Source organism: Delphinapterus leucas, chromosome 1 (assembly GCF_059928025.1).
Source record: "Delphinapterus leucas isolate spDelLeu-1000000601 "Yukka" chromosome 1, BTC_Dleu_Yukka2, whole genome shotgun sequence".
Lineage (NCBI taxonomy): Eukaryota > Metazoa > Chordata > Mammalia > Artiodactyla > Monodontidae > Delphinapterus > Delphinapterus leucas.
Window position 1 is genome coordinate 50,484,611 of NC_143129.1, and position 27,092 is coordinate 50,511,702.

General features: G+C 38.7%; 1 protein-coding gene and 1 non-coding gene across 2 annotated transcripts in view; both read right to left on the reverse strand.

Moving 5' to 3' along the window:
• Window positions 1-4,273: 4,273 nt before the first annotated feature.
• HMCN1 (hemicentin 1) overlaps window positions 4,274-27,092 on the reverse strand; it is a 528,232-nt gene continuing 505,413 nt past the window's right edge. The window contains exons 105-107 of the mRNA XM_022593376.3: window positions 24,297-24,416; window positions 7,081-7,207; window positions 4,274-5,546 (exon numbers count right to left, since the gene is read on the reverse strand). Coding sequence (XP_022449084.2) covers window positions 5,180-5,546; window positions 7,081-7,207; window positions 24,297-24,416 — 614 coding nt within the window. The 3' untranslated portion in view covers window positions 4,274-5,179. The remainder of the gene's footprint in view (window positions 5,547-7,080; window positions 7,208-24,296; window positions 24,417-27,092) is intronic.
• On the reverse strand, window positions 11,475-11,581 carry LOC115803106 (U6 spliceosomal RNA). Its single transcript, XR_004023769.1, has one exon. It is a non-coding gene; the product is annotated as a U6 spliceosomal RNA (small nuclear RNA).

Below are 27,092 nucleotides of genomic sequence, written 5' to 3' on the forward strand. Positions count from 1 at the left end.
GTGCCTGTATTCTGGTGGATGAGGCTGGATCTTGTCTTTCTGGTGGGCAAGTCCACCTCTGTTGGTGTGTTTTGGGGTGTCTGTGGAGTTATTATGATTTTAGGCAGCCTCTCTGCTAATGGGTGGGGTTGTGTTCCTGTCTTGCTAGTTGTTTGGCATAGGATGTCCAGCACTGTAGCTTGCTGGTGATTGATTGAAGCTGGCTGCTAGTGTTGAGATGGAGATCTCTGGGAGATTTTCGCTGTTTGATATTATGTGGAGCTGGGAGGTCTCTTGTGGACCAGTGTCCTGAAGTTGGCTCTCCCACCTCAGAGGCACAGCACTGACTCCTGGCTGCAGCACCAAGAGCCTTTCATCCACACAGCTCAGAATAAAAGGGAGAAAAAGTAGAAAGAAAGAATTAGTAGAAGTAGAAAGAAAGAAAAGAAAGAAAAGAAAGAAAGGAAAGAGGGAGGAAGCAAGAAAGGAGGGAAGGAAGGAGGGAAAGAAGGAAAAAAGAAAGACAAAGTAAAATAAAATAAAGTAAGATAAAATAAAGTTATTAAAATAAAAATTATTAAGAAAGAAAAATTAAAAAAACGAAACGGGACAGATAGAACCCTAGCACAAATGGTGGAAGCAAAGCTATTCAGACAGAATCTCACACAGAAGTATACACATACACACAAAAAGAGGAAAAGGGGAAAAAATCATAAATGTTGCTCTCAAAGTCCACCTCCTCAATTTCGATGATTCGTTGTCTATTCATGTATTCCACAGATGCAGGTACATCAAGTTGATTGTGAAGCTTTAATCCACTGCTTCTGAGGCTGCTGGGAGAGATTTCCTTTTCTCTTCTTTGTTCTCACAGCTCCCAGGGCTCAGCTTTGGATTTGGCCCCGCCTCTGCATGTGTGTCGCCGGAGGGTGTCTCTTCTTTGCTCAGACAGGACGGGGTTAAAGGAGCAGGTGCTTCGGGGACTCTGGCTCACTCAGGCTGCGGGGAGGGAGGGGTACGGAGTTCGGGGCAAGCCTGCGGTGGCAGAGACCGGCGGGACGTTGCACCAGCCTGAGGCGTGCCGTGCGTTCTTCCGGGGAAGTTGTCCCTGGATCACGGGACCCTGGCAGTGGCGGCTGCACAGGCTCCCTGGAAGGGGGGTGTGGATAGTGACCTGTGCTTTCACACAGGCTTCTTGGTGGCGGCAGCAGCAGCCTTAGCGTCTTATGCCTGTCTCTGGGGTCCGCGCTTTTAGCCGCGGCTCGCGCCCGTCTCTGGAGCTCCTTTAAGCAGCGCTCTTAATCCCCTTTCCTCGCGCACCAGAAAACAAAGAGGGAAGAAAAAGTCTCTTGCCTCTTCGGCAAGTCCAGACTTTTCCCCGGACTCCCTCCCGATTAGCTGTGGTGCACTAGCCCCCTCCAGGCTGTGTTCACCCTGCCAACCCCAGTCCTCTCCCTGCTCTCCGACCGAAGCCCAAGCCTCAGCTCCCAGCCCCGGCTGCCCCGGCGGGTGAGCAGACAAGCCTCTCGGGCTGGTGAGTGCCGGTCGGCCCTGATCTTGTGTGCGGGAATCTCTCTGCTTTGCCCTCCGCACCCCTGTTGCTTGCTCTCCTCCGTGGCTCCGAAGCTTTCCCCCTCTGCCACCCGCAGTCTCCGCCTGCGAAGCGGCTTCCTAATGTGTGGAAACCTTTCCTCCTTTACAGCTCCCTCCCACTGGTGCAGGTCCCATCCCTGTCCTTTTGTCTCTGTTTATTCTTTTTTCTTTTGCCCTACTCAGGTACGTGGGGAGTTTCTTACCTTTTGGGATGTCTGAGTTCTTCTGCCAGCGTTCAGTAGGTATTCTGTAGGAGTTGTTCCACGTGTAGATGTATTTCTGGTGTATCTGTGGGGAGGAAGGTGATCTCTGCGTCTCACTCTTCTGCCATCTTCCGGAAGCCTAAGTTGTGAACTTTCAAATATGTGAACGTGCATTTGTATGTCCAGTCATGTAAGTTAGTTCACATGTCTGGCGTACACTGTCATGTGCATGCTTCCTCTACAAGTGGCTGTGCTTTTGTGTACTTTACTGTACAGTGCTGCATAGAGTACAGTAGCACAGTATCTTTATTTCAAGCCTGGGATGTCCAGAAGCAATCGTAAAAGCAGTAGTGATGTAACTGGTCCTGCTAAGAAGTGCCAGGAATTGGAGGCCCGGAGAAAGGATGAAGAGAGACAAGAGAAAGAAGTAACTGAAGAGATTCACAGTGCAGAAAATGGCAAGGGAATTTTCTTTATTTGAGGAGGCACTGTTAGTTTTTGAGGCACAGGACCCGGATGTAGAACAATACATGAAGGTTGCAGCAGCCATCCAGAATGTAAACCAGGGCTACCATGTCATCTGTGATGAGAAAAAAAGAGCTACTACCCAGACATCACTGGATGGTTTTTTTCAAGAGGGTAAATTGAATCCAGCAAGGAACCAAAACCTGCACCATTGATGTCAGGCTTGAGTGAAATTGCAGCTTGCCCTTTGCTCTCCATCTCCTATTGCTGATGATCCTTCAGCTCTACCATTTCCCACCTCCTCTCCTGCCTCCAGTAACTCTTCTTGCCTGTTCACTCGATGCTGGCCCCTGTATGCCATCTGCTGTATTACTGTAGTTTTAAAGGTACTGTAAGATTAAAAGTGTTTTGTTTTTTTGTGTTTTTTTATGTATTATTTGTAAGAAAAGTATTATAAACCTGTTACAGTACATTACTATATAGCTGATTGTGTTAGTTGGGTACCTAGGCTATCTTTGTTGGACTTACGAACAAATTGGACTTGTGGACACGCTTTTGGAATGGAACTCATTTGCATGTAGGGGACTTACTGTAGTTGATGTCTAATAATAGTGTTGTGGTCGGAAAAGATGCTTGATAAGATATCAATTTTCTTAACTTTACGGAGGTTTGCTTTCTGGCCCAGCATGTGATCTATCCTGGAGAATGTTCCATGTGCACTTGAAAAAAATGTGTATTCTGCTTTTCCATGGAAAGCTCTATAAATATCAAGTCCATCTGGTCTAATGTATCATTTAAGGCCTGTGTTTCCTTATTGATTTTCTGTCTGGATGATCTCTCCATTGATGTAAGTGGGGTGTTAAAGTCAGTGTGGTTCAATTAAGAAGAAGCTCAATGGTCAAAGTCATGTGCTGGAATTGTTTACCAAAGTAGGCTGTAAAGTATCCTTTCTAGGGACTAAGGAGTTGAGCAGATATCTTGATTATATTAAACCAGCATTCTCCAAATGTTCAGTGATATATTACAATATATTGGGGACAAATGTTTGTGATTAAATATTTTGGTAATTGTGGACTTGAACAATTTAAATTTGTTTACTACTGAATTTCTAAGATTATTTAAGTATCAGTACTCATAGTAAATATTTAATAGGAGGACATGATATATAGTGTTTCACAAACTTCTTGATATTGGAACTCAGTTGACTCAAAGTCGTACCTGGGCTATTGTTCTGTAGAATATTCTTTGGCAAACATTGATTTAGATAATCACCCTCCTGACTGCCTGGCTGTGGACTAGATGATTTCTCCAGGTTTCTTTGAATAATGTGAGCTAGGTAAACATTCTTCAATCATAGGCCATGATCAGACCTTTGCTAGCTTATTACCTATCACAGGTAGATGAAGTCACATTGTGTGATACAAAACTGTTTAGCTAGGTGAGAAAACTGTCATGAAATGGAGATACTCTTTAACGTGGAGTCATGGGAGGTAGAAGGTATGACATTTTTGTGACTAATTAGCTGTGTTGTCTTAAGGAAGTTACATAAGTTATCTGAATCCTAGGATCCTGACATATAAAATGTGAATAATACTATCTCAAGAGCTGTGATGATTAAATTATGATATGTATGACATACACATATATGTATGTGCGTCTATAAACTTTAATACTTTAGCTATAAGGAAACAAATTTTAGGTTTTCAAAAACGTTAAGAAAAAGGATGTGAAAATTTTATTGAGGCAGGTTTTACTGTAACAATGTTATTTTTTTATAAAATAACTTTATAAAAGAGTCCATCAAGATATTATATAGAAAATACACACGAAGGAAATATATGTACACTTCATAAAAATAGAATACATCCTGCCAATTGCTTCCAGAGTCTGTTACCACCATTTACAGTGTATTGACGTTTAACGTTTATGCTAATTTGAACATACAAGATTTTCAAGAAAAACAAAACTGTCCCACCTGTATTTAAAAAAAATTGTTTCCAATTGACAGGAAAATTTAAAAAGTCTAGAACGTAAAAGTTATGGAGATGGGACTTCCCTGGCAGTCCAGTGGTTAGGACTTTGCCTTCCAATGCAGGGGGTGTGGGTTCAATCCCTGGTTGGGGAGCTAAGATCCCACATGTCTCATGGCCAAAAACCAAGACATAAAACAGAAGCAGTATTGTAACAAATTCAATAAAGACTTAAAAAAAAAAAGTTATGGCTCTAACTGAATGGAAGGCCATGTCAAAAATGTTAGAGCAAAGATCCATACCATAAATAATCACTGAGGACAAAAATATTTTTTCCTGTTATCCTAACTGGTTCAGCTGGTTCCACAAAGTCACTGAAAATAATCTCCTCATTTTGGATGTTCAATCAAGGTGAGCATCATTTGGTATCAAAACTTTCTAGAAGCTGTACTATATTTCTACAATGAGTGGTATTTCTTTCCTAAGTGAACATAAGTATGTAAGTCCTATTATAAAGTATTAATACATGAAAAAAGCATCTTCATAAGTTACTCGGTAAGCTTTGATCAAAACACATAGCAACCAGTTTTATTATTCTAAAAATGGTTAAATGCTTAAATCCACTTGGCTTTTTTTTTTCTTTTTTTTACAGGAAATTATCTTAGCTACTATGTTACTATAACACATCACTGATGGGTCCTGTTAGATGTTCAGAATAATCTTTGCGAAGTATCTGCTCCAGTGTAATAAATAAAGAAAATACTAAGGGACTTTTCTAGACCTTACCAAAAGATATGACCATGGTGGGATCATGAAAATACCTCAGCAGTACCAAGGAAGGCACACAAAAGAGCATAGCACCATTTTCAAGTTGCCAAGATTGCAACTGCTCAGGAGACAGTAATCTGGAAGAGAACTTGATTCCCATGATATATGCAGTTTAATTATGTGGATTAGGCTTTGGAGAGCTGCTTAGTATGGATAGGCAGACACAGCTATATAAACTATGAATGTGGTCTGATAGTCAATGGTCCCGTTGGCACTGTAGGATAAGGCTTGAACCCTCATGCGGTAGGTTTCTGGTTCTCGTAGAGGTCGTGTTGTGTACACCACTCCTTTAAGGTTTTCATCCCTTAAGGCAAAAGGAACAGTCTGTTCCTCATCTATCATGAGGAAAGTTGTCCTGGGATGCATCACTCCATCCTGTGTGTATGCAACCAGCCGGATCAAATCCTGATTGGCGTCTATTCCAAATGGGAGGGAGACAAGTTTGTATTCCAAGGCATACGGGCTCAAGGCACATTCCAAATCATTGGGTGGACAGTTCTTGAGGCAGAACCTGAGGACAACAAACACATGAAATGTATACAGTTATCTTGGCTTGGAAGCAGGAGAAAGCATGATGCAGGTGATCGTGATCCATGACAACTTTTGGGCATTAAAGGCAGGAGACAGTCTGACTGCAAAGCACTAAGGCTCACCCCATGTTCTGTGTCATTAACGGAAACCAGATGCCAGATGGTGAGGAGAGTGTGCTGGTCTGGAGTCATATATCTCTTTCTCAGCTCTATTAAAATCAGAAGCTTTTGAACCATTGAAAAAAGTATGAGTACCACAAGATTGCCTTTAAAATGAAAAGTCAGTTTTGGAAAGAGAAGCATCTGCACATATATTGGAAACAAGGACTTCTTAAAGAGAAGAATGTAAATGATTTTAAAATTTTAACATCTACCCTAAGACTATTTGAAAGCAGAAATAGAATATATTGATATTTGGTTTACTTTTCTAAAAATAATAAAAGGTCAATTAGGACTCCTGAAAAAAAACTTCCTTCTGTATTTGCCTTCCACATGATTTTAGATTAAAAATATTATATCTTCTTTTTCCAGGGCCCACAGTGGTTGTTTTTGAGTCATCATGACTTTTAAATTGTCTGCCAGAAATCACTGGTAATAAAGAGTAAAACTAAAAAAAAAAAGTACAAAGGATCATGTTCTGAAGATAGGGATTCTTCAGTCATAGTATTTTTAAAAGTATTCTAAGTCTGCACTTTTAATTTTTTCCCTTTCCTTCCTATTACCCTCAGACAGATTACAAATAGGTTTTTGATGGATCCTGGCCAGTCCACACTTGACCATGTTACAGTAACATGGTAGTCACCGCTGAGAGGAAAACAAAGTGTGAGATCCAACCAGCATTTGGTTTCAGAACCACCTTATTAGTGGATCCTATTCATTATGGCTATTATCTCATTTTCCAAGCACCCCACTAACTTGGTACCTAAACAGAATACAACATTTCTGTAAGGGGAGGGAGAAAATAGAAGAGTGGTTTATTCAGGACCCAGAAAAGACAGTGTTTCAGACAGCAGGATACGTAAGCAAGATGAGATGTAAATGGACAGACCACTGACTCATCTTTGCTCTCCTCCACGCTCTCATGGAGTCATGTTGACTCATCACCATAACAGCCATGATACTTCTTGGAGCGCTCTAACGTCTGAGAGCCCTGAAAACCCTGAGGCAACACCAACGGAAATGAGACAATTTCAAAGAAAAGCAGGCTCTATCACCCTATAAATTGTTTCCTGCTGAGGCAGAATTCTAGATGTTGCTTGGTGGATTACATGCTGGGGAGACATGCTCCAAGAAACCCTGCAGCCCAAAGTGATGGTTTCAGCTGCAGTGGCTGCTGCAGGATGAGCTCATTTTTTGCCAGTTCACTGAAGAAGGAACACATCGTAACTCTCTATCCCCTGGGGGGCTATTGACTTCCTGTGAGTGAAACATGACGGCAGACAGGGGTTGTTGGTCAAGGAGAGAGAGGAAGAAGGATTTTCAAAAGCATGTCCGGGAAGAGAAGGCAAGACATACCCTGACACAGGATCCCGTTGGTAGTCAGGTGGACAGGGCGTCTGGATGCACTGGTAACTTCCTCTCATATTGAAGCACATGCGATTCGGCCCACAGTGCACATTCTGCTCCAGACACTCATCAACATCTACAATAGCACAAGGAACATGCACCATCAGCAACTCGAGTCACAACACACCATCAGGGCAGGCATTGTGGATACTGGACTGGAACGTTGAGCACTAGCTTTCTCCTCGCCATGAATGAACTTGGTAGCTGCACTTAAGCTTCTTCACCCACCAAGTGGGGATCCTGATTCCTGGTGTGCTATTTCCCAGACTCCTCTAAGTTTTTTTTTCTTTTAACATCTTTATTGGAGTATAATTGCTTTACAATGGTGTGTTAGTTTCTGCTTTAAGACAATATGAATCAGTTATATATATACATATGTTATGTTCCCATATCTCTTCCCTCTTGCGTCTCCCTCCCTCTGACCCTCCCTAACCCACCCCTCCAGGTGGTCACAAAGAACCGAGCTGATCTCCCTGTGCTATGCGGCTGCTTCTCACTAGCTATCTACCTTACGTTTCGTAGTGTATATATGTCCATGCCTCTCTCTCGCTTTGTCACAGCTTGCCCTTCCCGCTCCCCATATCCTCAAGTCCATTCTCTAGTAGGTCTGTGTCTTTGTTCCTGTCTTACCCCTAGGTTCTTCATGACATTTTTTTTAAAATTCCATATATATGTGTTAGCATATGGTATTTGTCTCTCTCTTTCTGACTTACTTCACTCTGTATGACAGACTCTAGGTCTATCCACCTCATTACAAATAGCTCAATTTCGTTTCTTTTTATGGCTAAGTAATATTCCATTGTATATATGTGCCACATCTTCTTTATCCATTCATCTGTTGATGGACACTTAGGTTGTTTCCATCTCCGGGCTATTGTAAATAGAGCTGCAATGAACATTTTGGTACATGACTCTTTTTGAATTATGGTTTTCTCAGGGTATATGCCCAGTAGTGGGATTGCTGGGTCATATGGTAGTTCTATTTGTAGTTTTTTAAGGAACCTCCACAGTGTTCTCCACAGTGGCTGTATCAATTTACATTCCCACCAGCAGTGCAAGAGTGTTCCCTTTTCTCCACACCCTCTCCAGCATTTATTGTTTCTAGATTATTTGATGATGACCATTCTGACTGGTGTGAGATGATATCTCATTGTAGTTTTGATTTGCATTTCTCTAATGATTAATGATGTTGAGCATTCTTTCATGTGTTTGTTGACAGTCTGTATATCTTCTTTGAAGAAATGTCTATTTAGGTCTTCTGCCCATTTTTGGATTGGGTTGTTTGTTTTTTTGTTATTGAGCTGCATGAGTTGCTTATAAATTTTGGAGATTAATCCTTTGTCAGTTGATTCGTTTGCAAATATTTTCTCCCATTCTGAGGGTTGTCTTTTGGTCTTGCTTATGGTTTCCTTTACTGTGCAAAAGCTTTGAAGTTTCATTAGGTCCCATTTGTTTATTTTTGTTTTTATTTCCATTTCTCTAGGAGGTGGGTCAAAAAGGATCTTGCTGTGATTTATGTCATAGAGTGTTCTGCCTATGTTTTACTTTAAGAGGTTGATAGTTTCTGGCCTTACATTTAGGTCTTTAATCCATTTTGAGCTTATTTTTGTTTATGGTGTTAGGGAGTGATCTAATCTCATACTTTTACATGTACTGTCCAGTTTGCCCAGCACCACTTATTGAAGAGGCTGTCCTTTCTCCACTGTACATTCCTGCCTCCTTTATCAAAGATAAGGTGACCATATGTGTGTGGATTTATCTCTGGGCTTTCTATCCTGTCCCATTGATCTGTCTTTCTGCTTTTGTGCCAGTACCATACTGTCTGGATTACTGTAGCTTTGTAGTATAGTCTGAAGTCAGGGAGCCTGATTCCTCCAGCTCCGTTTTTCGTTCTCAGGATTGCTTTGGCTATTCGGGGTCTTTTGTGTTTCCATACAAATTGTGAAATTTTTTGTTCTAGTTCTGTGAAAAATGCCAGTGGTAGTTTGATAGGGATTGCACTGAATCTGTAGATTGCTTTGGATGGTAGAGTCATTTTCACAGTGTTGATTCTTCCAATCCAAGAACATGGAACATCCATCTATTTGTATCATCTTTAATTTCTTTCATCAGTGTCTTATAATTTTCTGCATACAGGTCTTTTGTCTCCTTAGGTAGGTTTATTCCTAGATATTTTATTCTTTTTTGTTGCAATAGTAAATGGGAGTGTTTTGATTTGACTTTCAGATTTTTCATCATTAGTGTGTAGGAATGCCAGAGATTTCTGTGCATTAATTTTGTATCCTGCTACTTTACCAAATTCATTGATTAGCTCTAGTAGTTTTCTGGTAGTATCTTTAGGATTCTCTATGTATAGTATCATGTCACCTGCAAACAGTGACAGCTTTACTTCTTCTTTTCCAATTTGGATTCCTTTTATTTCCTTTTCTTCTCTGATTGCTGTGGCTAAAACTTCCAAAACTATGTTAAATAAGAGTGGTGAGAGTGGGCAACCTTGTCTTGTTCCTGAGCTTAGTGGAAATGCTTTCAGTTTTCACCACTGAGGACGATGTTGGCTGTGGGTTTGTCATATATGGCCTTTATTATGTTGAGGAAAGTTCCCTCTATGCCTACTTTCTGCACGGTTTTTATCATAAATGGGTGTTGAATTTTGTTAAAAGCTTTTTCTGCATCTATTGAGATGATCATATGGTTTTTCTCCTTCAGTTTGTTAATATGGTGTATCATGTTGATTGATTTGCGTATATTGAAGAATCCTTGCATTCCTGGAATAAACCCCACTTGATCATGGTGTATGATCTGTTTAATGTGCAGTTGGATTCTGTTTGCTAGTATTTTGTTGAGGATTTTTGCATCTATGTTCATCAGTGATATTGGCCTGTAGTTTTCTTTGTGACATCATTGTCTGGTTTTGGTATCAGGATGATGGTGGCCTCGCAGACTGAGTTTGGCAGTGTTCCTCCCTCTGCTATATTTTGGAAGAGTTTCAGAAGGATAGGTATTAGCTCTTCCCTAAATGTTTGATAGAATTCACCTGTGAAGCCATCTGGTCCTGGGCTTTTGTTTGTTGGAAGATTTTTAATCACAGTTTCAATTTCAGTGCTTGTGATTGGTCTGTTCATATTTTCTATTTCTTCCTGGTTCAGTCTTGGCAGGTTGTGCATTTCTAAGAATTTGTCCATTTCTTCCAGGTTGTCCATTTTATTGGCATAGAGTTGCTTGTAGTAATCTCTCATGATCTTTTGTATTTCTGCAGTGTCAGTTGTTACTTCTCCTTTTTCATTTCTAATTCTATTGATTTGAGTCTTCTCCCTTTTTTTCTTGATGAGTCTGGCTAATGGCTTATCAATTTTGTTTATCTTCTCAAAGAACCAGCTTTTAGTTTTATTGATCTTTGCTATTGTTTCCTTCATTTCTTTTTCATTTATTTCTGATCTGATTTTTATGATTTCTTTCCTTTTGCTAAGTTTGGAATTTTTTTATTCTTCTTTCTCTAATTGCTTTAGGTGCAAGGTTAGGTTGTTTATTCGAGATGTTTCCTGTTTCTTAAGGTAGGATTATATTGCTATAAAGTTCCCCCTTAGGACTGCTTTTGCTGCATCCGATAGATTCTGGGTCGTCATGTCTCCATTGTCATTTGTTTCTAGATATTTTTTTATTTCCTCTTTGATTTCTTCAGTGATCACTTCGTTATTAAGTAGTGTATTGTTTAGCCTCCATGTGTTTGTATTTTTTACAGATCTTTTCCTGTAATTGATATCTAGTCTCATAGCGTTGTGGTTGGAAAAGATACTTGATACAATTTCAATTTTCTCAAATTTACCAAGGCTTGATTCGTGACCCAAGATATGATCTATCCTGGAGAATGTTCCATGAGCACTTGAGAAAAATGTGTATTCTGTTGTTTTTGGATGGAATGTCCTATAAATGTCAATTAAGTCCATCTTGCTTAATGTATCATTTAAAGCTTGTGTTTCTTTGTTTTCATTTTGGATGATCTGTCCATTGGTGAAAGTGGGGTATTAAAGTCCCCTACTATGAATGTGTTACTGTCGATTTCCCCTTTTATGGCTGTTAGTATTTGCCTTATGTATTGAGGTGCTATGTTGGGTGCATAAATATTTACAATTGTTATATCTTCTTCTTGGATCGATCCCTTGGTCATTATGTAGTGTCCTTCTTTGTCTCTTCTAATAGTCTTTATTTTAAAGTCTGTTTTGTCTGATAAGAGAATTGCTACTCCAGCTTTGTTTTGGTTTCCATTTGCATGAAATATCTTTCTCCATCCCCTTACTTTTAGTCTGTATGTGTCTCTAGGTCTCAAGTGGGTCTCTTGTAGACAGAAAAATATGGAACGCTTTATGAATTTGTGTGTCATCTTTGCGCAGTGGCCATGCTAATCTTCTCTGTATCGTTCCAATTTTAGTATATGTGCTGCCGAAGCGAGTACTCTAATTATTTTTAAACATATGTGAAAAGACATTGAAAAATAAGAGGTATAAAAGTACAAGGGAAGCTACTAAGAAATATGTTCTTTATATTTAGGGACATTGAAAAATAAGAGCTATAAAAGTAGAGGGGAAGCTACTAAGAAGCCTGTTCTTTCTTTATATTTAGAAACAATGCATTTGAGTTTTGTAAAGCTAATAATACTTTAAGTTCACTAAAAACAAGCTAAAAATTTAAAGGGCACTTGTGAATCTTTCTGTAAAGTGAAGAATCTCTTTAAAACATGAGTGATCGGGCTTCCCTGGTGGCGCAGTGGTTCAGAGTCCACCTGCCGATGCAGGGGACGTGGGTTCGTGCCCCGGTCCGGGAGGATCCCACATGCCGCGGAGCGGCTGGGCCCATGAGCCATGGCCGCTGGGCCTACATGTCCGGAGCCTGTGCTCCGCGACGGGAGAGGCCACAACAGTGAGAGGCTCACGTACCGCAAAATAACAAAACAAAACATGAGTGATCCTTGATCCTTCCCTAGTATTTTCTTTTGTAAGTTCAAATTGTTGAGTGGGAAGCAGGGTAGTGGAAATTAAAGAGGTCATAACTTTAGGGGAGACTGTACAGTTCATTCAGATCTTGTGGAGAGAGATGGAATAAAGAAAAAAAAACAGGATCAAGAACCATAATCCAAGTTTGATCAAATCTGAACTGTGTAGGAGCCCTCCTCAGTTGTTTCAGGTGGGATGCTCTCCCTAAAGTATCTCTCCCTAGGATATTGGGGGGACATGCAAATGAAATGCTCTTTATTTTGTTTTCTATACAAAGTTGTTAAATAAAAACACTCTTAAATCACCAAAATTAAGAAGCATCAAGATAAAGCTAAAAGAAACTTATTTTTGAGCTTTCTGAAAATGAGTGTTTTTAAGCCATGATTCTTAACTTGAGGTCCACACTTGAGCATCAGGAGATCTGTGAATGAAAACGTTTCTGTGCGCGAGTGTGTAGGTACACATGCATGAGTAAGTAAGAGAGATAAAGCAAGGCTGAGATTGGACCCTCCTTCCAGAAAATTTATCAGTCATAGAGTTCAACACAATTTAAAGGATTAAGACCCCAAAGTTAAGAATCGTATTTTAGAGCAATAGTTTCAAACTGTGCTATCTGTATTCCCCTGGTAGTGCATGAAAATTCCCAGCAGTATGAGAGTGGGCAAATATTTTGGGAATCAATTTCCATTCAGATTTAAAAAAAAAATTTTAGTAAAGTACAGTTGATTTACAATGTTGTGTTAGTTTCAGATGTACAGGAAAGTGATTCAGTTATACATACATATATATGTATATATATTCTTTTTCAGATTCTTCTCCCTTAAGGTTATTATAAAATACTGAGTATAATTCCCTGTGCTATACAGTAGTTCCTTGTTGGTTATCTATTTTATATATAGTAGTGTGTATATGTTAATCCCAAACTCCTAATTTAGCCCTCCCCCCTTTTCCCCTTTGGTAACCATAAGTTTGTTTTCTGTGTCTATTAGTCTATTTCTGTTTTGTATATTTCAATTTTTTTTAAGATTCCACATGTAAATGATATCATGTGATATTTGTCATTCTCTGACTTCACTTAGTATGAAAATCTCTAGGTCCATCTATGTTGCTGCAAATGGCATCAGTTCATTCTTTTTATGGCTAACATTCCATTGTATATATATACCACATTGTCCTTATCCGTTCCTCTGTCAATGGACATTTAGATTGCTTCCATGTCTTGGCTATTGTAAGTAGTGTTGCAGTTAACATTCGGGTGCATGTATATTTTTGAATTATGGTTTCCTCTGGATATACGCCCAGGAGTAAAGTAGCAGGATCATATGGTAGCTCTACTTTTAGCTTCTTAAGGTATCTCTGTGCTGTTCTCCATAGTGGCTGTATCAATTTACATTCCAACCAACAGTGTAGAAGGGTTCTGTTTTATCCATACCCTCTCCAGCATTTATTATTTTGAGACTTTTTGATGAGGTCCATTCTGATCAGTGTGAGATGATACCTCATTGTAGTTTTGATTTGCATTTCTCTAACCATTAGGCATGAGCATCTTTTCATGTGCCTTTTGGCTATCTGTATGTCTTCTTTGGAAAAGTGTCTGTTTAGAGCTTCTGCCCATTTATTGATTGGGTTGTTTTTTTTTTTGATCATGAGCTGTTTGTATGTTTTGGAGATTAATCCCTGTCAGTTAGCAGCATTCACAAATATTTTCTCCCATTTTGTAGGCTGTCTTTTCATTTTGTTTATGGTTTCCTTTGCTCTGCAAAAGCTTTTAAGTTTCATGAGGTCCCATTTGTTCCTACTTTATTTTATTTTTATTTCCAATACTCAGGAGACAGATTCAAAAAGATATTGCTATGATGTATGTCAAAGAATATCCTGCCTATGTTTTCCTTTAGGAGTTTTATAGTATCTGGCTTTACATTTAGGTCTTTAACCCATTCTGAGTTTATTTTTGTGCATGGTGTTAGAGAATGTTCTAATTTCATTCTCTTACACATAGCTGTCCTTTCCCAGCATTACTTATTGAACAGGCTGTCTTTTCTCTATTGTATAGTCTTGCCTCCTTTGTTGTAGATTACTTTACCATAGGTGTGTGGGTTTATTTCCTGGCTTTCTATCCTGTTCCATTGATCTATGTTTGTTTTTGTGCCAGTACCATACTGTTTTGATAACTGTAGCTTCGTAGTATAGTCTGAAGTAGGGGAGTCTGATTCCTCTAGCTGTTTTTCTGTCTCAAGATTGCTTTGGCTATTTGGGGTCTTTTGTGTTTCCATACAAATTTTAGAATTATTTGTTCTGGTTCTGTGAAAAATGCCATTGGTAATTTGATAGGGACTGCATTAAATCTGCAGTTTGCCTCGGGTAGTATAGTCATGTTGACAGTATTGATTGTTCCAATCCAAGAACATGGTATATCTTTCCATCTGTTTGTTATCTTTGATTCTTTCATCAGCATCTTATAATTTTCAGAGTATAGGTCTCTTTTCTCCTTAGGTAAGTTTCGTTGTTTTTTTTTTTTCCTTAAGTAGGTTTATTCCTAGGTATTTTATTCTTTTTGATGCAGTGGTAAATGGGATTGTTTCCTTAATTTCTCTTTCTGATCTTTCATTGTTAGTGTATAGAAATGCAAAAGATTTCAGTGTATTTTGTATCCAGCAACTTTACTGAATTTATTAAGGTCTAGTAGTTTTTCATTGCATCTTTAGGATTTTCTATGTATAGTATCATGTCATCTGCAAATAGTGACAGTTTTACTTCTTCTTTGCCAATCTGGCTTCCTTTTATTTCTTTTTCTTCTCTGAATGCCATGGCTAGGACTTCCAAAATAATGTTGAATAAAAGTGGAGTGTGGATATCCTTGTCTTGTTCCTGACCTTAGAGGAAATGCTTTCAGCTTTTCGCCATTGAATATAATTTTAGCTGTGGGTTTGTTATATATGGCCTTTATGATGTTGAGGTAGGTTCCCTCTATGCCCACTGTCTGGAGAGTTTTTTTTTTTTAATCATAAATGGATGTTGAATTTTATCAAAAGCTTTTTCTGCATCTATTGAGATGATCATATGGTTTTTATTCTTCAATTTGTTACTGTGGTATATCACACTGATTGATTTGTGGATATTGAAAAATCCTTGCATCCCTGGGGTAAATCCCACTTGATCATGGTGTATACTTTTAATGTATTGTTGGATTTAGTTTGCTAGTATTTTGAGGAGTTTTGCACCTATGTTCATCAGTGATATTGGCCTGTGTTTTTTTTTTGTGGTATCTTTGCCTGTCTTTTTATCAGAGTGATGGTGGCCTCATTGAATGAGTTTGGAAGTGTTCCTTCCTCTGCAAGTTTTTGGAACAGCTTCAGAAGGATAGGTGTTAACTCTTTTCTAAATGTTTGATAGAACTTGCCTGTGAAGCCATCTGGTCCTGGCCTTTTGTTTGTTTGAAATATTTTAATCAGTTTCACTTTCAGTACTTGTGATTATTCTGTTCATATTTCCTATTTCTTCCTGATTCAGTCTTGGGAGATGGTACCTTCCTAAGAATTTGTCCATTTTTTTCTAGGCTGTCCATGTTATTGGCATATAGTTGCTTTTAGTATGGTCCTTTGTATTTCTGTAGTTTCAGTTGTAACACCTCCTTGTTCGTTTCTGATTTTATTGATTTGGGCCCTCTCACTTTTTTTCTTGATGAGTCTGAAGGTTTATCAATTTTGTTTATCTTTTCAAAGAACTGGCTTTTATTTTCACTTTAATACTTTGAATTATTTTTATTTTATTTAAAAAAATTTTATTGGAGTATAATTGATTTACAATGTTATGTTAGTTTCAGGTGTATAGCACAGTAATTCAGTTATACATATACATAGGTTCATTCTTTTTTAAAGAAGCAGATTTTAGTTTTACTGATATTTTCTGTTTTCATCTCTATTTCATTTATTTTTACTCTGATCTTTATGATTTCTTTACTTCTACTAACTTTGGGTTTTGTTTATTCTTCTTTCTGTAATTGCTTTAGGTGTAAGGTTAGGTTGTTTGAGACTTTTCTTATTTCCTGAGGTAAGCTTGTACAGCTATAAACTTCTCTCTTAGAACTGCTTTTTCTGTGTCCCATAGGTTTTGGATCGTCATGTTTTTGTTTTCATTTGTCTCTAGGTATTTTTTGATTTCCTCTACTTTCTTCAGTGATCTGTTTGTTTAGTAGCATACTGTTTAGCCTCCATGTGTTTGTGTTTTTTGCAGTTTCTTTCTTGTAGTTGATTCCTAATCTCATAGCATTGTGGTCAGAAAAGATTCTTGATTATGATTTCAGTTTTCTTAAATTTACTGAAGCTTCCTTTGTGGCCCAGAATGTGATCAGTCCTGGAGTATGTTCCATTTGAACTTGAATGTGTATTCTGCTGTTTTTGGATGGAATGCTCTATAAACACCAATTAAGTCCATCTGGTCTAATGTGTCACTTAAGTGCTGTGTTTCCTTACTGATTTTCTGTCTGGATGATCTGTCCATTGATATAAATGGGGTGTTAAAGTCCCCCACTATTACTATGCTACTGTCAATTTCTCCTTTTATGTCCGTTAATAACTGCCTCACATATTATGGTGCTCCTATGTTGGGTGCATATATTGGGTTGGCCAATAAGTTCGTTCGGGTTTTCTGTACCATCTTAAGGAAAAACCTGAAAGAACTTTTGGCCAACCCAATATAGTTACAATTGTTATCTCTTCTTCTTAGATTGATTCCTTGATCATTATGTGGTGTTCTTGTCTCTTTTAGCAGTCTTTATTTTAAAGTCTCTTTTGTCTCATATGAGTATTGCTACTGCAGCTTTCTTTTGATTTCCATTTGCATGGAATACCTTTTTCCATTCCCTCACTTTCAGTCTGTATGTGTCCCTATATCTGAAGTGGTCTCTTGTAGACTATATATATACCAGTCTTGTTTTTCTATCAATTCATCCATTTGTAAACATGTCTTTTGGTTAGAGCATTGAATCCATTTACATTTAAGGTAATTAGTTATATGTATGTTCTTACTGCCATTTTGTTAATCCTTTTGGATTTGTTTTTGTAGGTGTTTTTTCTTCCCTTCCTCTTTTGTTCTCTTGTGATTTGATGACTATCTTTAGAATTGTATTTGGATTCCATTTTTTTTGTTTGTGTGTGTGTATATCTATTATAGATTTTTGGTTTGCATTTGCCATTAGGTTTTCATATAGCTGTCTATATATATACATGATTAAGTTGCTGATCTCTTAATTTCAAGTGCACTTCAAGTATCCTGCATTTTTACTGTCTTCTCATGATTACTGGGTTAGATATCATATTTGAACGTGGATGATTTCCTACCTTTACTGTAGGTTTGCCTTTACCAGTGAGCTTTCCCATTTTGTAATCTTCTTGTTTCTAGTTGTGATCTTTTCTTTTTCACCTAGAGACGTTCCCTAAGCATTCGTTGTAAAGCTGGTTTGGTGGTACTGAATTCTTTTGGCTTTTGCTTGTCTGTAAGGCTTTTGATTTCTCCATCAAAATCTGAATGAGAGCCTTGCTGGGTAGAGAATCCTAGGTTGTGGGGTTTTCCCTTTCATCAGCTTATTTATATTGTACCACTCTCTTCTGGCCAGATTTTCTGCTGAAAAATCAGCTGATAACATACAAGGGAAGCCCCATGAGGTTATTTGTTGCTTTTCCCTTGTTGCTTTTAATATTTTCTCTTTGTCAGTTGATTACTATGTGCCTTGGCATGTTCCTCCTTTGGTTGATCCTGTATGGTACTCTCTCCACTTCCTGGACATGGGTTACTGCTTCCTTTTCCATGTTAGGGAATTTCTGGCTATTATCTCTTTATATCTCCTCAGGCCCTTTCCCCCTCTCTCCTCCTTCTGGGACCTCTACTATGTGAATGTTGGTACGTTTGATGTTGTCCCAGAGGTCTCTTAAACTATCCTCATTTCTTTTCATTTTTTTCTTTATTCTGTTACGTGGCAGTAATTTCCACCACTCTGTCTTCCAGCTCACTAATCCATTCTCTGCCTCACTTATTCTGCTACTGATTCCTTCTAGTGTGTTTTGCACTTCAGTTATTGTATTCAACTCTGTTTGGTTGTTCTTTATATTTTCTAACTTAGTTAAAAACTTCTTGTAACTTCTTGCTCTGTGCATCCTTTGTTTTCCTGAGTTCTTGGATCATCTTTATGATCATTACTCTGAACTCTTTCTCAGGTACATTGTCTATCTCCACGTCACTTAGTTGTTCTTCTGGGGTTTTATCTTGTTCCTTGGTCTGGAACATACTCCCCTCTCCCTCGTTTTGTCTAGATTTCTATTTGTATTTTTATGTATGTGGAAGATTAGTTATGTTTCTTGACCTTGGAGAAGTGGCTCCCTGTATGGGATGTCCTATGTGTCCCAGAAGTACACTCCCTTCTTGTCACCAAGGGCCAGGAACCAGCTAGTCCTGGGGTAGGTTCTTATCTGTGTCTGTGGACTCAGTTCTGCAGGCTGCCAGACTGTAGTTTTCTTGCTTCTGGTGGGTGAAGCTGGGTCTTGACCCTCTGGTGGGTAGGGCCATGTCAAAGGGCATGTCTAGAGGTGGCTGTGGGCTCAGGAAGTCCTTATGCAGCCTGTCTGCTGATGTGTGGGGCTGTGTTCCTGCCCTGTTGCTTGTTTGGCCTGAGGTGTCCAGCATTGGGGCCTACAGGCTGTTGGGTGGGACCAGATCATGGTACCAAGATGGCAGACTCTAGGGGAGCTCATGCTAATAAATAATCCCCCGTACCTCTGCCAGTGGTGTCCTTGTCCCCACAGTGAGCCACAGCTGCCCCCTACCTCCTCAGGATATCCTCCAGGACCAGCAGGTAGGTCTGGCCCAGGCTTCTAATGAAGTCACTGCTTTTGCCCTGGGTCGTGGTGTACACAAGACCTTCTATGCACCCTCCAAGAGTGGGTCTCTGTTTCCCCTACTCCTGTGGAGCTCCTGGACTCAAGCCCTGCTGGCCTTCAACATCAAGTGCTCTGGGGGCTCCTTCTCCCAATGCCAGAACCCCAGGCTGGGAGCTTGACATGGGGTTCAGAACTCACTCCTGTGGGAGAACTTCTGTGATATAACTGTTTTCCAGTTTGTGGGTTGCCCACCTGGGGGTCATAGCGTTTGATTATATTGCGAGTGAGCCCCTTGTACCATCTTGTTGGGTTTCTTCTTCTTCTTTTTTTTTTTAACATCTTTATTGGAGTATAATTGCTTTACAATGGTGTGTTAGTTTCTGCCTTATAACAAAGTGAATCAGTTATACATATACACATGTTCCCATTTCTCTTCCCTCCTGCATCTCCCTCCCTCCCACCCTCCCTATCCCACCCCTCTAGGCGGTCACAAACCACCTAACTGATCTCCCTGTGCTACGTGGCTGCTTCCTACTAGCTATCCACTTTATGCTTGGTAGTGTATATATGTCCATGCCTCTCTCTCACCTCGTCACAACCTACTCCTCCCCCTCCCCATATCCTCAAGTCCATGCTCTAGTAGGTCTGTGTCTTTATTCCTGTCTTACCCCTAGGTTCTTCATGACCTTTTTTTTTTTCTTAGATTCCATATATATGTGTTAGCATACGGTATTTGTTTTTCTCTTTCTGACTTACTTCACTCTGTATGACAGACTCTAGGTCCATCCACCTCACCACAAATAACTCAATTTTGTTTCTTTTTCTGGCTGAGTAATATTCCATTGTATATATGTGCCACATCTTCTTTATCCATTCATCTGTTGATGGACACTTAGGTTGCTTCCATGTCCTGGCTATTGTAAATAGAGCTGCAATGAACATTTTGGTACATGACTCTTTTTGAACTATGGTTTTCTCAGGGTATATGCCCAGTAGTGGGATTGCTGGGTCGTATGGTAGTTCTATTTGTAATGTCTTTGGATGCAGACTATCTTTTTTGGTAGGTTCCAGTCTTTTTTTAAATCAGTGGTTGTTGAGCAGTTAGTTGTGATTTTGTTGTGCTTTTGAGAGGATGTGAGCTCAAGATCCATCTACTCCACCATCTTGTCCAGAAATGCCATTTGCATTTCTGTGTCAAAAATGATCATTTTTAGATTTGGTTCCAAATATATTCCATTTCTTAAGGAAATGACATACAATGTAATTAGTTTCTTTAAACTTAACAGTAGTCTGTACAAAGTCAAAAGATATTAAGCTAGAATGATATGGAGTAAATCACTTACTTGACTTTTTAGTTACTTAGATGTGCTGATAATGACATAATGTGCTTTCTATTACTCGTTTTATATTAGAACTAGTTTTCCTCCAGGAATGGAACAGAGTGAAACATGTTTTATTTCAGTTAAATCTTGCCTTTTGTCTCTGTAAACCAATTTCTAATTATGATTTTATCTGCCAGTAGTGCTCCATCTCCTTGACAAAATGAGATTGTCTCAGAATGAAGTGAAAAGCCCTTTAGGAAAATGTGAAAGAAATTCAATTAACCTTATCTTCTTTTCTCTCCATAAAAAAAATTCCCTGCCCATCCATACTCCAAATTTCATTTTAGCTTTAATTTTTAGAGTGAACTCATGCAGAAACATGGAGGCCAGTGGGCTGCTAGGGTCCATGAAAATGGTGATTGGAGGCCAGAATCTGGACACACGTCCAGGCATAATAAGAAGAGCTACCTTATCACAGATTTTCATTGGCTGAAAATAAATCTATCAGAGATATGAGGATCTAATATACAAAGTGTTTGTCTCTAGCTCCATAATAATGTACACTTCCTATAGAAGAGCTTTCATAAAGTATTTGAGCTTTGGGGAAGGTAGCCCTCCTTTGTCTTCTGTCTACTGCTATCTCCTCAGGAGTAAGTATCCTGTAGGCATTCACTCTAGTCACTCTGTTCATTCACTTTACTCATTGGTCTTAAAAAAAGAAGCTAGAAAAGATGGAGAAATCAGACTGTCTTCTGTTAACTGACAGTGTGGTGATGTCTGGTTTTTATAAAATATTATTAGAAAATTATTATGATAAAAATTAAAGTATAGGGATTTCATAACCAATATTATTGCTACAAGAAAAGAATACCAAGATGAGCTGAAAAACTTTCACAGTAATAGCTTTAGAACATATGAATGCATTTAACCAAGTGCTCTGGATACATTAAAAAAGTAGTTTAGGATAAGCATACTTGAAACATTTGTCTTATAGAGGGTGTAGAGTAATTCAGATTCTGGACAAACATTATGAATTGCTTCTTAAAAACTTGGATAGATTAGAACACTCATTTCGAATGCAATGCCAACATGTAGTGTTCTTACAGTTTTAGAATTAGATTAATGGTGCTTAAAATTAGCATACGGATTTTTTAGTTTCTCCTCTCTGCTTCTGGGGCAAATTATAATTGGTCATGTTTTTTGTTTTTCATTTTGCAGTCTGGTGACTTCCACTTTAGACTAGTTTTTGTCCTCATTCAATGTCAAATTCACTTTAATATCCCTTTTATTACTGACGTTTCTATCACTAATGTATAAAGATTCAAAAATTTATCTGTGAATGAAAAGTAGCATTTTGTTCCTCATAAATGCCTCAAACACTTTCTAAAGCTATAAAGACTCCAAGTTATTCTTTAGAGTAACGACTTCCTTAAAGGTCATAATTGTGGTCTCTGATGTCTTTTCTTAGACAACTTTTAAAAAAATTAATTAATTAATTATTGGCTGCATTGGGTCTTCGTTGCTGCGTGCAGGCTTTCTCTAGTTGCGGCGAATGGGGGCTACTCTTCATTGTGGTGCACGGGCTTCTCATTGCAGTGGCTTCTCTTGTCACAGAACACGGGCTCTAGGCGCGCGGGCTTCAGTAGGTGTGGCACGTGGGCTCAGCAGCTGTGGCTCTCGGGCTCTAGAGCGCAGGCTCAGTAGTTGTGGCACACGGGCTTAGTTGCTCCATAGCATGTCGTATCCTCCTGGACCAGGAATCGAACCCATATCCCCTGCATTGGCAGGCAGATTCTTAACCACTGTGCCATCAGGGAAGTCCCTCATGTCTTTTTTTAAAACCACAAAAATATATAACTCATTTAAATTGCAAACATTTTAAATGACACCTGTTTCTGATTTCTGCACATTATTTTCCACTCTCTGGAGTACAAGTGAAAGCTGAAAAACGTTTTGAACTGAAGGAGTGACAAGGGCAACGAACTAAAAAACAAACTGGAATAATTTACAGGAGAAAAAATCCTCTAATGAGAATATGACATAATATAACCCTTAAAAATCTGGCTAAAGGGGCTTCCCTGGTGGCGCAGTGGTTAGGAATCCACCTGCCAATGCAGGGGACATGGGTTCGAGCCCCAGTCTGGGAAGATCCCACATGCTGCGGAGCAAATAAGCCCGTGTGCCACAACTACTGAGCCCATGTGCCACAACTACTGAAGCCCACATGCCAAGAGCCCATGCTCCATAACAAGAGAAGCCACTGCAATGAGAAGCCCGTGCACCACAATGAAGAGTAGCCCCCACTTGCCACAACTAGAGAAAGCCCACGCGTGGCAACAAAGATCCAATGCAGCCAAAAATAAATAAATAAATAAATAAATAAATAAATAAATAAATATAAAAAAATCTAGCTAAGGAGTTTGCAGTCTGGCTGGTTATTCCAAATGCTTCGTATCTACCCCCTTCCTTCCTTGGTGCCTGGTGCACCTGCTGGGAGTGTAATGTTAGTGTTGTGCACTGCCACCTCTTCAGAAGGATTCTTGGGTTGAAGAGCTGGAGAAGTTATAAAATATGGACAACGTAAGTGCTCTAATCTCTGTCTGCTCCCACAGTACAATGACCCTGGTGTTCACAGCATCACAGGAGAGACAAAGGACCATTCCTGACATTGTGAGATCTGTGATCAAGTCCTACCCTTGCTCTTGATGGTTCTAGGACATTGAGACTCACATAACCACTCTGAGAATTAGTTTTATCATCTGTAGAATGGGTACAAATTATTGTTCTTGAAAAAACTATACTGCTGATTAAAATGAGATAATAGTTGTTTTGGAAAAACATGAAACTATAATGTACATATGTTCTTCCAGTATTTCAAAACTTAGTAAGATGTTCCTCAAAGGGTAAGTTCTTCATAAATGTTTCAGTGATGGATGGGAGTAAAGGTTATTATTGAGTTCATTTTCCTTCTCCAGCCCACAGGATCAGTGGGGGCTCTCAGGGAGTGTGATGGGTGAATGGGTTGAGTAAGCGTGTGGAAGCTCATGGTAACTCAGGTGAAGCCATTGTGCATCCTGGCCTTGGCTTCTGGAACAGATTTCCATGAGCTGCATCCTAGCAAGTCTTTTGTGAAGGGAAGTCTTTTATACATGACAGAAAGTAATAAAATTCAGAGGCTTATTAAGACCTATATAATATTCTTAGATTTTGTCCGTGGAATTGAGGTGGTGTCTTAGAAGATTTTAACTATTTATACAAGTTCATATTCTTTTGATCAAGGACACGTTACAACATACTAAACCTCATCAATATGCAATGCTCCTTTCACATTTCTGTTTAACAATTTTGCTATTGAGATTGATTTTCTTTCTACCATCACTACACATTATCTAAAACAGTTATAGCACCTACAACCTTGTATGTTGATTAGGCACTTATTTGCATGTCTGTCTCCACTAGACTCTAAGATCATAAAGGGAAGAGAGTGTACATTATTCATCTGTTTTAACCTCCTGCATCCTGCAACTCTGTCACATGATTGTCACTCGTCATTTGACTCAAAGAATGAGTGGATTAATCAATTACCCACTGATCACTAAGACAAAGTATAAAATAATACCTGATACTGAGGTACATTTACTGAGCACTCTTCTCATTTCTCCTTTCTTCTTAGCTGAACTGTGAAAACATGTTTGAAGAGGTCTATTTCCATTTAGTTTTAAATATATATATATATGATATGAAGTGGCTTAGGCATTCTTGCTCCTTCTAGTAAGACCATACCAAAAGTGTTTCTCAACTCTTCCTTTGCTTAATTGCTTTCTCCTGCTTGCAAAAGCAAGGATTATAGATAAGTCTGACCCATGGGAATGTGAGAGGAGAGGAAACAACTAGAAGAAAAATTATTCAAAAAAAAAGACATTTCTCACACTATATTCATTTTACGTTAAGTTGTAGCAATAAATGTCCCAACGTTTTCTCACCTTGACATGTCTTTCCATTGAGCATGAGTTGATAGCCAGGCGGGCAGATACACTGATAGCTCCCAAAGGTATTTTTACACTCATGCTGGCAGGTGTCTCTATTTTCACATTCATCAATATCTGTGCAGAAAAAAAGCAGTGTGTATAACCATGCAAAACAAAGGCAGAAACTGTGGCAGAATCAACTGTAAACAAGTTGTTGACATAAAACAGAAAACTTGATTTTATACTTGTGCTTAAAAATGTTCAAAGCTGTTTCATATCAGTATATTTTTAATGGAGTACAATATAAACTGTCCTGTATTATAAAATATGAACATCTCTTCTGTGTATAAGCATATATGAGCTGAAGCCCCAAACTGGCCAATTGCAATATTAGTTAAGTAATTAAGATTGGAATGACAGATGAAACAGACCTGTACAGGATCCTAAACCACCAAGGTACTAAACTCTTGACAACACAGTAGAATTTACCTAAAAAATAAAGTTTCTATTGAGATTAATTGGGAAAAGAAATACTCGTTTCTATTTTGTTTAAAGTTTAGTGGCCTCTCTCTCTCCAACAGCCATTCTATAGCTTTCCCATATGCAGATATCATTAAGTGGAGGCGGTTTTATCTTTGTGATAGGAATATTCATCCAACTTCATACAACTGTAAAGTACTAATGGCAACTAGATATACATATAGTTGCTATATTACTTTGGGCCAGCCACTTAACTTCTCAGGATCTCAGTTGATTCTTCTGCCAACAGGAGTCACTGATACAATCTCCCTACTTCACAGGCTTGTTGGAAGGTTCAAACACGTAATATATGAAAAACATTTTATAAATTATAAAGAGCTAAGCTACCTGCTATTACTAAACAAAGTCAAGAAAACAGCAATAAAAAGAGTGGGAATAGATAGTAAAAAAATTAATTGATATTTGCTTTCAGAATCAGGGATGGGATTTGAGAGGCCTCAGATTTCTTGTCTCAGTTGTGTTTTGCCTAATATTAAAATGTGCCAACCAGTGTTAGAAGGAAGAGAATGTGGTATGAAATGGAAGCAGGAGTGCTCAGGGCTGGAAGTAAAGGGAAGACAAAGTGAAACCCTGGAGATGGCTCAGCAAAAGGACCTGTTCATTGTGCATATGCTCAGATGATAATTGCAATGACTCAAAATCTGTTAATGACAAACGCTCATCAAATATTTGTCATTGTTTTTGCCCCAGTTTGGTTAACCAAAGCACTCACTGCAGAACTTTTGAAATATTTTTACTTTTTCCCTTTATAATCGGCTTTAACCTAAGATAACAACAGAAATGTAAATGACATTGAACTCCAAGTAGTAGACATCACACTTTCCAGAGTATGAATTTTAAAGTGGCCCCAAGTGTGATTTTGGTGTTCAGAAGCAATGCAACGTTTGTCTTCCCTATTAAGCTTTGGAATCAATTCCCTAAAAAGCTAAATCTTAGCCCAAGTCTAACAAAATTCCATGGTGTTAATCTGAATCCTTTGTAAACTGTCTATCCTAGATGGTTAATTAAAGGCATTTGGTGTTTACTGCAGGTTGCTTATTACATAATTCCAAAGCTGTCTGCAATCTTAGTGTAAATTTCTTTATTAGTACCAACGCCAGAAAATACTCACCATATTTTAAGAAATATTTCTAAATGTCTTAGTCTATTTATTGCCCCCAAATAAAACTTAGATATCCAGTCATAGACTAGTTATAGAAATTTACTTTAGAGTCTCCAAGATTGGTCCTCACTCTGAAATAGTAGCTGCCTCACATAGTAGATGGTTTTGGGAAGGTAATTCATATAAACATATTAGTGTAACATAAACACAAAGGCACAGAAAACATTCATAAGACTCTACTGTGATGAAACTACAGGGCACAGATTGTGATAAAGAAATGGAGAACTGGTTATTAATAAGGGACTCTTTCTTCAAATGGCTTGGACCTTCAGATGATCTAGAAATCAACTAGATGGTATATGGTGTGGGAAATACCGTTTCACTCATTTATCAGAGCATAAACAAGGATTTTTGGAGCAGGAGAGTAAAGGTAGAAGAGAAGAGTTGTCTAAGACGAAGGCAGAGAATGGAATGTTAATAGGATATGAAAACCCTTCAGTGGGAATGATTATTTAGAAGAAACATTGAAAGACAAAATGTCAGATGTTAATTCTGTCAATAAAATAGTGAAAAGTTTCACTAACAGAGGTAAAAACTGGCATGAAAAATTACCAATGGAAAAAAACCAATAAGAATGGTTTGGAGCAGGCTGAGAGCAATGTTTGACATACTCCCAAGGACAGTGGAGTCCACAGGTTTAGTAATTAAGTAGTGTTTGACCATATGGGGCAAAATGTTGAGAGTTGTTAATGAACCCATGAATGTTTCAAGTTCAAGGAGTAAAAGAAACTAGCACTGTCCACAGTTCTAGGAAGCTGATCACAGGGAGGAGATTCCATGTGCATCATATTACGCTTTAGGTACTTCAAGACAGCCAGACAGAAAAGTTCTGGGAACATCTGGGCCTAGAGACTAGAGGTTAAAGAGTAAGGATCCAGAGGGTTTGAAGGTCCAGCTGAGTGGAGATAATGTGAGAAGCTGAGTCCGCCTAAGAGTGACTAAGGAATCATGTCTAAGAAGGTAACGATGCAGGAACAGGGCTTGGAGAAGGGTAGAAAAAGATATGACAAAAACTGAAGTCAGAAGATATTTCTTTTAAATATCTAAAAAATGTTTAACAGAGAGCATATCTGGGAGAGAATAGGCAACGTGTGGAATGCTTAAGAAAA